Raw genomic sequence first — 11,927 nt, 5'->3', positions numbered from 1 at the left:
GGTCATGAAAAGAGCACAAACAGAAGTGCACGAGGGTCACGTGACCGCAGCCTTCGCAGTGTCAGTCTGCGGCTCCCTTAGACCCATCCTGCTGTCAGCACGGCCCCCGTGGGCCGCGCCCCACAGTTTAAGCGGCCTTGATGGAGCCTAGATTAGGTTTGTGAAATCTGATGGTGCTGATGGCAGCAGCTGATTGGTGGATGCTCTGTGATGTTTGGCCGCATCAAAGATAAACAGTCTTCCTCCTCCTCTTCTTCCTCTGAAATCCTGATCGGATTGGAGGGAAATTGGTGGCAATTAATCCTCTGGGATTGAGCCCCCCCCCACCCCCACCCCTCCTGCTCTGTGCCCTGATTGGCCGCCGCTGGGATCCCGGGCCTGATAAAGCTGCCCGCCGCCCGTTGCCGCTCTGTTCTCCACCTTCATCACCTCCTCTGCTCCATCACCTCCTCTGCTCCATGATGACCGGGCGGGAGGAGCTCAGCGAGGAGAAGCCGCGGGTGAAGCTGCTGTCCCCGGGTTTCGGCATCGACAAGAGCCGGCTGCACGGCCCCGGGCTCCGCTCCAAAGGCTTCGCCATCACCGACCTGCTGGGCCTGGAGACAGACCTGCAGGCCCGGCAGCAGCCCGGCGGGGCTCCTTTCGCCTCGGGGCCCGGGACGGAGCAGCACGGGGCCGGTCCCGGCCTCGGCGGGTTCTCCTTCCCGGGGGGGTCGCTGCCCCTTGGCCTAGGCTTCCTGTGCAGCCTGGCGGCGCAGCAGCCCGCCGGGGCGCCGTGCTTCCTGCCTGGACACCTGCCGCTGCTGCAGGCCCGGCCCGACAGCCACTACCTGCAGAACCTGGAGGCCCAGCGGGAGGCCTATTCCGGTACGGAGACAGGCTGGAAGAAGGGTCCCTGATGGGAGCCCTTCGCTCCGGCTCGGGTTCTGTGCTGACGCGTCCCTAAAATATTTTTTGGCTTTTAATCTGGTTTTAGTCACGAGGCCTTCAGCGTCATCACCGACCCGAGTTTATTGGCTCCTTTATCTCAACTTTATTTTGTTTCTGATGATTTTTCGTTCAGATTTGATTTTTTTCTCTTTGCTGTGTAGATGAAGAGTGTCTGTCGGACCGAAACGACCCCAAAACCTCCGGAAACTCTCAGAAGAGGAAGAAGAGGAGACACCGGTGAGGAAAACTGCAGAACTCAACGAACCGAATGTTTTTAAAACGAAGAAATAATTCAGGGTCATTTTTTAAACATTTGGCCTTTTTAAAATTCTAATTCTGTGCTCTTTTCATGTTTTTTCGGTGTTTCCGTTGAATTCGGACAAAAATACAAATAAGAGAAAAAACGCTGAAAAAACCCAAACACACATTCAGATTTTTATTCTGAATTCAGCAACGTGAAGAAATAAAAAAGAAACGAAAAAAAGATTTTTAAAGACACATTTCAGCTTCACGCAAGGCTTAAATATATTTTAATTAAGTTAAAACTACGAATTAATTCGTTTCTAGCAGAAAAAAGAACTTTGATTCATCGTGATTATTAAAAACATTTATTATTATTTTATTATTGAAAGCTTTGTGTCATAAATATTATAATGTTGATGATGAATCGTGATTGTTCCATTAGTGAAAAGCAGAAAACATTTTCAATCAAATCATAGAAAAAAAATGGAGGAACAAACCAAACCGTGGCTGCTTTACTGAATTCAATAAATAATAATCAATAATCAGGTTCCAGTAATTAAGGAGAGAAGACAGATGATGATAATAAAATAAAAAGATTTCATATTTTAACCTGATTTTTTTTTTTAATTTTCAGTCATGAACAATTCTTAGAAGTGTAAATAAAATAATCAGTGATGTCAGTAATGAAGAAGATCAAACGTGATGAAGAATGAAACATGATCGGGTCTGCTGCTGTGTTCAGGACGGTGTTCACCTCCCACCAGCTGGAGGAGCTGGAGAAGGCCTTCCAGGAGGCTCATTACCCCGACGTGTACGCCCGGGAGATGCTGGCCATGAAGACGGAGCTGCCCGAGGACAGGATACAGGTGAGGGTCCCGATCAGGTGACATCAATCTGACCAATCAGCAGAGTGGAGAACTGATCCGAGGAACATCTGTAATGCGAAAACCCTGAATCATTCAAATCAGAGACAGATTTCCTGTGAGGGGGAAACATCAGCGTAAAAACAAGTTTTCTCAATTAAAAAAAAAAGTATTTTTTTTCAAATTGTTTTTATTATTGATTTAATGAATTTATTTGAAGAGGCTGTTTGGTTTTTAATATTTGGGCTTTAATCTGATCTGAACTTTGTTCTGTTTTGTTGATTTTATTGAGAAATGCTGTGAACATGTGAAATCGTGTTGTTTTTATTTCTCTGTGTAACACATTATTTATTTGTTTACCTGCTCAAGTGTTGGGCACGACCTCTGACCTCTGTACTTCCTGTTTTATTTCCAGGTGTGGTTTCAGAACCGGCGGGCCAAGTGGCGTAAGCGTGAGAAGTGCTGGGGTCGCAGCAGCGTCATGGCGGAGTACGGTCTGTACGGCGCCATGGTGCGACACTCCATCCCGCTGCCCGAGTCCATCCTCAACTCTGCCAAGAACGGCATGATGGGATCGTGCGCCCCCTGGCTGCTCGGTGAGCCGCATGCACGTCAGTGCCACACGTGCACCACAGCAGCATCAATACACACCGATCAGTGATCAATAAGCCTTTAGAGTAAACAATGAAGTGCTGCGTGTAACACGGGCCTGAATGTTTTCATGTTACCATAGCAGTGAACAAACATGTAAACAACACTGCAGTTCGCACTGGACTGAACCTGAATGTGACTCCGCCCCCACAGGGATGCACAAGAAGTCTTTGGAAATGTCCAAAAAGTGTTCCAGCCCTCCGGCGTCCGACTCGGCGCGCTCCGATTCGTTCTGCGATGCCTCGGAACGACGAGGTTCCAGCAAGGCCCAGGAGCCGGAGGAGGACAAGCTGATGGAGGAGGAAGAGGACGAGGTGGAGGAGGAGGTGGCCATTGACCTGTCCAGCTCATCTAAACAGCAGCAGCAAGAGGAGGGCGGAGCCTCGATAAGAACCGCCTCTTCACCACAGCAACAAAGCTGCAGCGAATCAGACGAACATAGCTGAAGATGATCTGACCAAAGAGGAGGAAGGTGTTCTGTTCAGGCAGCGCTGTGATGGGATTGGCTCTTTCAGGAAGCACAGCCAATTGAAACAAACGCAGCCAAAACTTTACTTGTTACTATGCAAAGTTAGTTTGTTCAAACGCTAGCTGCTGGTTTGCTAACAAAGCTAAGAGCTAATATAAATATTGTTTTGGTGTGCTACTACCTGTTAAAATATCAGCAGGATTGATCATGTAAGCATTTTGTAGCTGACTTTATTTTCTCAGTGTTAGCGACAAAAAAAGTTCTGATTTTAGATGAAAAACAATGATATTAAAAGTTTCAGTTGTCAACAAGTGTTAACAGTGAAACAAATAATGGGAAAATATGAGTCATGATAACATATTTTGATAGAAAATGCTATTACTTAAAGCTATTTTTAGCTAACATGCTAATATATGTAAACCCTGTGTTATACTATAAGGATCAGCTAGCAAACTTTAGCACTTCAAAAAAGCTTTAATCACTACTATTAACTTTTTGTATTAGTATTTGAACATTTCAGATTTACCATGCTAGTGGCATGCTACGGTGGTAATTTCTGCACTGTGCGACAAAGTGTTGTTAGTGTGCTAAAATAGCCTGATACTAACAGAGCACTAGCATTAAGCATGCTAATCATTAAGTATGCTAACTTATGTTCTGAAACAACAAAATAGTGATTGGCTGTGCTCACCGTGCTCCTGGGAAACTAATGTTCATCGTTAAGATGAACACCGATGCTGTGACGTTCAGATCAGCCTCGAGGGGTTGGAGTCTTTTCTAAAAGACTGTGAAAGACGTGTGTGTGTGTGTGTGTTTGTTTTATATCCATGGTTTTTGGGAGTCTGAGAATATCTAATGTTTTCTTCCTGTTGGTTTTTGTGTTTTATAGTTGGACCTGCTTGACTGAAACTCTGTGAATGTAATTTAAATGTAAGATTTCAAACATTTTATCATTATTATTATTATTATTAGTATATGCTTATACAGGTGGAGATTCAGCAGGGTGGAAAATAAAGAAGTATTTTTGGAATCAGCTGAGCTTTGTTGTGATTTATTAACACAAACACTGATTAAAACTTAATTTTACACATCAGCTGAAAAAAAAGAGGCACATATTTACTACTAGTTTTAAAAGAGCATCATTCTATAAAGTTTCCAAATTCTATATTCAGTTTTAACAGGAAACTTTGAGTACCATAAATGTTTAATTCAAATTTTTTGTGAATTGTTTCACTTTTGCCACCCACTGACTTCCATACCTACTTAGCGGTACCCCAAATTAACCAGATAGGTGAAAAAATACAAATAAAATTCATAAAAGGCCAAGAGATTCACTAATCTTCATCTTTCTGTTATAAAACAAATGTAATGAAACTGAAGGATGAATTGAAAATATGATTTAATTCCATTTTAGGCATTGCTGCTGGTATTAGAAGAAAAACAGGCACCTTTGAAAATAAAAATGTTTTTATACCATTTAATACTGTTTTTTCTGTGTTATCTGAATTAAATTACACGTGTATCATCAGCCATCATGATGTTGTTTGTTAGAACGGCAACTTATCTACAGCTGAGAGGAAGCAGTTGGACCAGCTCATAAAGGCCAGCTCTGTGCTAGGATGCCCCCTCGACCCAGTGCAGGTGGTAGGAGACAGAAGAATCCTTGGACGGTGTCTCCACCCCACGCATGAAGCTGTGGCAGAACTGGAGAGCTCCTTTGGTCTCACCCTGCTGCATCCACAGTGCACAAAGGAGTGTCGCAGGTCCCTCCTCCCAGCAGCTGTTGGACTTCCGTCACAGCTCCCAACAAACTCAATAAAGTATTTACATCCTGCTGGTATTTGCAGTTTTTCCATTTTTGCTAAATAGTCTGTTGTTGTTGGTTTTTAAGCACAAATATACAGCATTTTGTGCACCAATAATCCTACTCAGCTGCACATTTCTGTGAGTCCTGCTTTTTTAATGTTGGAAATCTGCCTCTACAGTCTCTTAATTGTTGTTTTTTTAAATTTCATATTCTTTACTTTTGTGTGAGTCTGCATGCTCCGCCTGTCCCGGTGAGGGACAATAAAGGATATCTCTATTCTATTCCATTAAAGACACATTTACGTTCATATTCCACACTGAAGTAAGCCAAACTCTATTTTAAAATCATGTAATTTAAGGATTTTTCGTAATGTTTATTATCCAATGCGCGACGCCTTCAGTAGATTCAGCAGAAAATCAATAAATGTACTTTTATTCACTTTCCGCTTCCCTTTCCCGACCAGTGCCTGCGGGATAAGCCAATTACGTCACTTCCTCTATCCACATTAGCGGTTTGGTTGCTAAGCTAACTGGCCACTGAGAGTGGGAACTCCTAAAAAATGGCTGATTTAAGCACTTTCAGGAATGAAGTGGCGCTCGTCGTCAACAGCCTGGCCAGGGCGGTGGTGACGGAGATTTTCAGCGCTGTGGAGGGAGCTTCTTTAAACAGACAAAGCCTCGAAGCCGAGGTAAGCCAGCCCAGCTAACTCTCGCTAACAGCTAGCTCAACTCCAGCTCTTCCGGTTTCACGTGCTCACGGTGTGCGTGCGAGAGAAGACGAAGAAGAAGCGCGAGGTGTTTAAGTGGTTTACTCACTCCCAAAGTCCCGATGTCATCATCCCGAGCTCCATTTAAAAATCCTCCAATTTTAGTTCGTCAATAATTTATTAACTCAGTGACACAAATCATTACAACCGAGACTACTTAGACGTAGAGCCTGAAAATTGGCTCCTCCTTCTTACCTGTGACTGAAATCTAAGCCGCCTACATTTCGGCATGTTTTAAGTTGGAAAGAGAAAAGTTTCGCTTAACACACAGGTAAAGACATTCACCTGCAGCAGGAGCTGTTTTTCTGCTTTTTCTGTTTTTCTGCTTTTACCTCACAGATTCCAAGTATAGGTTAGCGTTCAGCATTGTTTTTGGGAAATATCCTGAACCAAATATGAACCTTTTTCCCCTCATATGTGTGATCATGTGCAGACAGTTTTGTTGAGTCGGAGTGACAGTGAAGAAAACCTAAAAACAAGAACATTCCCAATGAAGATCCATCACCTATCATCAGAAAACATGAGTCATGAAACGGTGTGTGTGTTTTCCTCACAGGAGAAACTCGGCGCTCTCGTCGAGCATCTCTGTTTTGAAGCTGTGGAGAAAATCCTGAAGCTGGTCAATCTGAGCATTATGAAGAGCGGCGAGAACGTGGGCCAGATGCATGATGGGAGCGATGATGTTTCAGAGACAGCCGGAGGTCAGTACTCTGACCTCTGATTGGCTGCAGATTGAACAGCTGGGACGGGGTCCCTGAAAGAATGATTACATCACCACCTAAACGCTTCAGGTTGTGTACTTGCTGTTTCCTGTTTTGCAGGCGAAGGCGGCGGTGGCGCTCCCTTCCCCCCCTCAGAGCAGACCTACATCTTGGTTTATGAGGTCAGTGAGTGAGTCCAGCAAACTGCCAGAGAACGAGCGCTAAGCGAGCACTGACACCTGTCCTGTGTCTTTCAGAATGCCGCCGCAGACTCACAGTGTGTGCTGGTGTCACTGGAGAGTCACGCTAACGGTGAGAAGTCGCTCCTTTGATTTGTCACTGATTAAACCTGAAAAAGGTGAGGTTCTTATCTATGGAGTTAAATCAAGGCCATAATGTTTGTGTAGTTAAAAGAAAAATTTGAAATCGAAAATATGTAAACTGAAAGCAAAAGTCACAGTTTTAGAGTGAACTTCGAAAAAGAAAGAGTTGGATTTAAAATAAAATCAAACGTTTTGAATATTTGTATTAACTGAAAACCCAATGGTTCTTTTATCTATAATTTCTCTAAGTAAACTTTATTTAAAAATTTTCAGTAATCTTTTTTTCATTATTATTTTTTTTTTAAATCTATTCAGTCTCAGATTACATTTTTTCAGATTCAGATCTTTTAAATTAATGTACAAAAAAAATTCTTCAGGTTCGGATTTTTCTCTCAGCTTCAATTTTTTTTTTTTCACTTTCAGATCTCTATTTTTCAGTTACAGACTTTTGGCCCTGTTTTGGCCTGGTGGGCGTGGCTACACAGAGAGGGGCGGGGAATCATGAGTGACAGCAGACCACTGCAGGCTCAAGATGGTCCATTTTTCTTTCATGTTGTCTTCAGGAAACCTGGGAATGAACATAATTTATCAAACACCTCCTGCACTGTATTATTTGATAATGTTTAGAAAACATGTCATGCATAACTGCTAAAACTCAGTTACTAAAGCTCTTTCAAGCAGTAATGTGTACAAATTACGCCGTAACTGATCAATTATGAGACGTTTTCCCAGCCACTACGTGAGAAGTGGTCATTTCCCATGCTCTCAAAGTAGCGCGCATTGTATCGGGTGGGGGCTGCTTTTAACTTGTCCCTCAGTGAACGATGGCGTCGTCTTCCAACAACACTGCTGGCGCGAACAATCAGGTGAGTGTTTAAGTTTGGAACAATTACACTGCAGTCTGTGAATACTACGAATTTAAGAAGTGGCTATTGTTACGGTTAATTTTTCGGCTATTCTGTTTTTTTATTTTATAACGTTTTTTGCTGAAATGCTAGCTCAACAGAAACGCCTCGCTATCATTTTCGGCTGAAACTTACGTCCTAGTTGATCTGTAAGCTTGGAGAACAACAAAGTTAGTGAAGTAACGTAAAATTCTTTGTATTTAATTTAGGAGCAGCTAAGCCACTTCTTAAATTCGTAGTATTCACAGACTGCAGTGTAATTGTTCCAAACTTAAACACTCACCTGATTGTTCGCGCCAGCAGTGTTGTTGGAAGACGACGCCATCGTTCACTGAGGGACAAGTTAAAAGCAGCCCCCACCCGATACAATGCGCGCTACTTTGAGAGCATGGGAAATGACCACTTCTCACGTAGTGGCTGGGAAAACGTCTCATAATTGATCAGTTACGGCGTAATTTGTACACATTACTGCTTGAAAGAGCTTTAGTAACTGAGTTTTAGCAGTTATGCATGACATGTTTTCTAAACATTATCAAATAATACAGTGCAGGAGGTGTTTGATAAATTATGTTCATTCCCAGGTTTCCTGAAGGCAACATGAAAAATGGACCATCTTGAGCCTGCAGCGGTCTGCTGTCACTCATGATTCCCCGCCCCTCTCTGTGTAGCCACGCCCACCAGGCCAAAACAGGGCCAAAAGTCTGTAACTGAAAAATAGAGATCTGAAAGTGAATAAAAAAAAATTGAAGCTGAGAGAAAAATCCGAACCTGAAGATTTTTTTTTGTACATTAATTTAAAAGATCTGAATCTGAAAAAATGTAATCTGAGACTGAATAGATTTTTTAAAAATAATAATAATGAAAAAAAGATTACTGAAAAATTTTAAATAAAGTTTACTTAGAGAAATTATAGATAAAAGAACCATTGGGTTTTCAGTTAATACAAATATTCAAAACGTTTGATTTTATTTTAAATCCAACTCTTTCTTTTTCGAAGTTCACTCTAAAAATGTGACTTTTGCTTTCAGTTTACATATTTTCGATTTCAAATTTTTCTTTTAACTACACAAACATTATGGCCCTGATTTAACTCCATACTTATCCACAGTGTGGGTGTTATGCAGTAGGCCACACCCCCAGACAGGCACCTGTTTGGTGAAGGTGTTGTCTGTAGCGTGAAATCAAAGCATCATGATTGGCCGTGACATCATATTTTCTCAGGTTACTTGATAGTTTTTTAAGATGTGCGAGCGCTGTCCGACTGTCCCGTCTACGAGTAACGTCCCGCTCACAGACTTCCTGTTGCTCTGTTGCAGGTGGAAATGAAAGCACGTGTGATGTAACAGGTCAGGGGACAGAGCTCTCCCCCTCCTCGTCTGCGCCTCAGGCCGATGACCACGAGTACGCTCGCTCGACGTCGCCTCCATCCAGCAGTGCCTCAGCGGCAGTGGGTGGGGTCAGGAAGAGGCCTCGCGGCCGCAGGAAGAGAGCTCGAATCGTGGTGTCTGGTGAGGCAACAGAGACTCACCTACAGTGCTCGCACTGCGCCATGTTGTTTCCAAACAGCGAGCGGCTCGCCGACCACGAGAAGAAGGCTCACCCGGCGTGCTCGGTGTGTGGCCTGCGGTTCACTGGTGTCCTGAAACTGCGTGAACACGAGCTGAAAAAACACGGGCTGCTGCCGTACATCTGCGACTTCTGCCCGAAGAGGTTTAACCACAAGGCGCATCGCGACCTGCACGTGAAGGCGCGGCACACCGGCGAGAAGAGCTGCCACTGCGACATCTGCGGAAAGGGCTACGCCTGCGTGAGCGTGCTGAAGACGCACCGCATCACGCACTTCGACAAGTCGTTCATCTGTGACGTCTGCGGGAAGGGCTTCTACCACGCCTGCCACCTGACACGCCACAAGCTGGTGCACCAGGAAGTGCGGCCGTTCCGCTGCCCCACCTGCGGGAAGGGCTTCACGCAGGCCGCCAACCTGCGCAGCCACCAGGCGACGCACACTGGCGAGCGGCAGCTCTGCTCTATCTGCGGCAAGAGCTTCCGCTGCCTGAAAAACCACGTCATCAGCAAACATTCACACGAGCTGCCCGCCGACGAGCTGCCCGCTGTCGACGCCATCGTTAGCTGCGAGGTCTGCGGCAAGAAGTTCCCGAACCCATCGCAGTACCGCGCACATCAGCGGAGCCACACCGGGGAGAAACCTTTCCACTGCGACATCTGTGGGAAAAGCTACCGTCTGAAGGAGCTGCTGCGCGACCACCGCTACACACACACCGGGGAGAAACCGTACCGCTGCTCGCTGTGCCCCAAGACCTTCAACCTCGCCACAAGCTTCATGAGGCACCGCAGCATCCACAGCGGCGAGATGCCGTACAGCTGCCGCGACTGCGGTAAACACTTCCGCCTGTTCACCTTTCTCAAGGCTCACCTGCAGACCAAAGCTCACGTGAAGCAGACAGGAGCGCAGGGAAACGCCCCCCCGCCAATCAGCAGCATCGAACAGGAGGTGGTCCCGGACGGATCCATAATTGCTGCCCAGCTGGTGTCGAGTCTTTAAAGCAAAACGATGAAACCGTAAACACAAACGGCAAGTGGGAGAACTCGCCGTTTGTGTTTACAGTGTTTAAGAACTGCAAGAACTCAGCGGCCACAGTCGCACTCTGCACCGGAGCTGTGAGGTGTGGCGCCGCGTGGTCGTTAAACTCGTATCTGTTTGGTAATAACTTATGTGTCATGTGACGTCTGTTTATTTTGAAAACAAACTCAGATCAGAAATGATCGCCATGCCGAATTTCAATATAAATGAAGAATGACGTTTGCATTATTTGGGGCGTGGCCTCTTTGACAGGTGAATGACTGTTCTTTATATACAGTCTGATTCCAGCCCACATACACACAGACTTCCTCTGCACTTTCAGAATAGAGCGCCTGGAGTTTTCCCGTCTGACCAGTTGTCCTGCTTTGTGACCTTTGACCTCTGTTGTGTCGGCCGTGCCCCTCTGTGATAGCTGCTCATGTAATCCAGCTGTTTTCCAGCTGAACAGAGGTGAGATTAAAGGATCCAATCAGCAGATAATCCTGACCCTTTGTGTTTGAACAGTTTAATCACCGTGGCGACCGCTGATTGCTACTGTTGTCTCTGTTTACCTGTTAAAGACCGCCATGTTTTCCATGTCAGCGTGTCAGAGCTACAGCTGTTAATCCCAGTTTCGATGCGGGCTAATAATTGTGACAGCTTATTGGCTGACAGGCATGCGAGGAGCCGCAGATTTAACGTGGACGTCGGCGAGCTGGTCAGGTGCTCAGACGCTCACAGGGTTAAAGCTGAAGTGTCGCTGACAGCGGGAATCAGCTGTTTACGTCAGATTAATCGTGTCTTTTGTCATGTTTTACTGTTGTTATCCACACAGGAAACACTCGGCGGTAACTTCCTGTCTCTAATCTTTGAAAGCCTCGTGTTTCAGCTCGTCTCTTTATAAACATAAAGACATAAAGAAAATTCTGAGAATAAAAAAAGTGGAAATGTGCAGATTACAGTAGATGTTTGCGCAGCTGACCAGCCATCCTGTGATACAGCATCCGTGCTCCTTATTGGTCGAGGCTGTAACCATGGATATCTGTCCACTGCAGACATTTCATTTTGTACAAATCCAGCAGCTTCTCTTCAGCGTCCTCGTGCTCATCGCCGGCTGAAAGACAAATCACCTCCTTCCTTTAGCTAAAACTGAGTCTGAAGTACGACCTCACGCACTCGATGACAAACGGCCTTCCTGTTTGACGCGTTTGGTCTTGTGTGCGATCTTCAGACCTCGCTCTGACATTTTAATAAAACACGCAGAAAGGAAGTTGTGTTTTGCACGCTCTGCTTGTTTCTGTGCCGCAGGTTTTTCCACATCTGTGGACACTCGGCTCACAGAGCCTCCTTTAGAAATGCAAAACACCCAAACTGCTCGCACAGTGCGTGCCTTTACAGGCGTGCCATCACTTTTAAATATCTGCAGGTTTTAATGTGAGCGGGCGGCTTCATGAGGACGCTCAGCCGGGGACACCTTAGTTCAAATTTAAATGGTTTCTTTATGTTCACAAAGGAAGTGATGTAACCGTTAACAATAAGAAGACAAGACAGGAAATTGTTTGTAGTTTAATAAATAAATGTGACAATAAAAAGTGAACACGAGCAGATTAAAGTTGACAAAGGAGCTTGCAAAGAAAAGCGTCTGGACTTCTTTAAGTTACTTGAAGACGTTTCACCTCTGAAGAAGC

General features: G+C 44.9%; 2 protein-coding genes and 1 long non-coding RNA gene across 4 annotated transcripts; 2 read left to right on the top strand and 1 right to left on the bottom strand.

Moving 5' to 3' along the window:
* The first annotated feature begins 351 nt into the window (after positions 1-351).
* On the top strand, positions 352-3,398 carry vsx1 (visual system homeobox 1 homolog, chx10-like). Its single transcript, XM_085476854.1, has 5 exons — positions 352-867; positions 1,092-1,167; positions 1,916-2,039; positions 2,452-2,647; positions 2,841-3,398. Exons 1-5 carry the CDS (start codon positions 459-461, stop codon positions 3,131-3,133), a joined length of 1,098 nt encoding a protein of 365 aa, XP_085332980.1. The 5' UTR covers positions 352-458; the 3' UTR covers positions 3,134-3,398.
* LOC146694878 (uncharacterized) lies at positions 1,526-6,114 on the bottom strand. Of its 2 annotated transcripts, none has more exons than XR_014923490.1 (2): positions 5,779-6,114; positions 1,526-2,123 (listed from the first exon to the last, which is right to left on the bottom strand). It is a non-coding gene; the product is annotated as an uncharacterized LOC146694878 (long non-coding RNA). The 2 variants fall into 2 exon arrangements; XR_014923489.1 differs by having other exon boundaries at positions 1,526-2,107.
* On the top strand, positions 5,439-11,874 carry LOC146694877 (uncharacterized). Its single transcript, XM_085476853.1, has 5 exons — positions 5,439-5,651; positions 6,286-6,430; positions 6,551-6,612; positions 6,688-6,742; positions 8,975-11,874. The coding sequence occupies exons 1-5, from the start codon at positions 5,523-5,525 to the stop codon at positions 10,219-10,221; spliced, it is 1,638 nt and encodes a 545-aa protein (XP_085332979.1). The 5' UTR covers positions 5,439-5,522; the 3' UTR covers positions 10,222-11,874.
* Positions 11,875-11,927: the final 53 nt, after the last annotated feature.

The sequence above is a fragment of the Copadichromis virginalis genome, linkage group LG13 (assembly GCF_057382275.1).
Source record: "Copadichromis virginalis isolate Kocher_CV1m ecotype Utaka linkage group LG13, C_Virginalis_male_GT1.1, whole genome shotgun sequence".
NCBI classification, from domain to species: domain Eukaryota; kingdom Metazoa; phylum Chordata; class Actinopteri; order Cichliformes; family Cichlidae; genus Copadichromis; species Copadichromis virginalis.
Note: the sequence above shows the minus strand (reverse complement) of the source record. Positions and strands in the feature narration are given on the sequence as shown.

Coding starts and splice junctions, on each gene's coding strand:
- vsx1 (XM_085476854.1), top strand. CDS start 459: ATGATGACCGGGCGGGAGGAGCTCAGCGAGGAGAAGCCGCGGGTGAAG. Junction 868..1,091: donor CCAGCGGGAGGCCTATTCCG/GTACGGAGACAG, acceptor TTTGCTGTGTAG/ATGAAGAGTGTCTGTCGGAC. Junction 2,648..2,840: donor GCTCGGTGAGCCGCATGCAC/GTCAGTGCCACA, acceptor CCGCCCCCACAG/GGATGCACAAGAAGTCTTTG.
- LOC146694877 (XM_085476853.1), top strand. CDS start 5,523: ATGGCTGATTTAAGCACTTTCAGGAATGAAGTGGCGCTCGTCGTCAAC. Junction 6,613..6,687: donor CCTACATCTTGGTTTATGAG/GTCAGTGAGTGA, acceptor TGTGTCTTTCAG/AATGCCGCCGCAGACTCACA. Junction 6,743..8,974: donor ACTGGAGAGTCACGCTAACG/GTGAGAAGTCGC, acceptor GCTCTGTTGCAG/GTGGAAATGAAAGCACGTGT.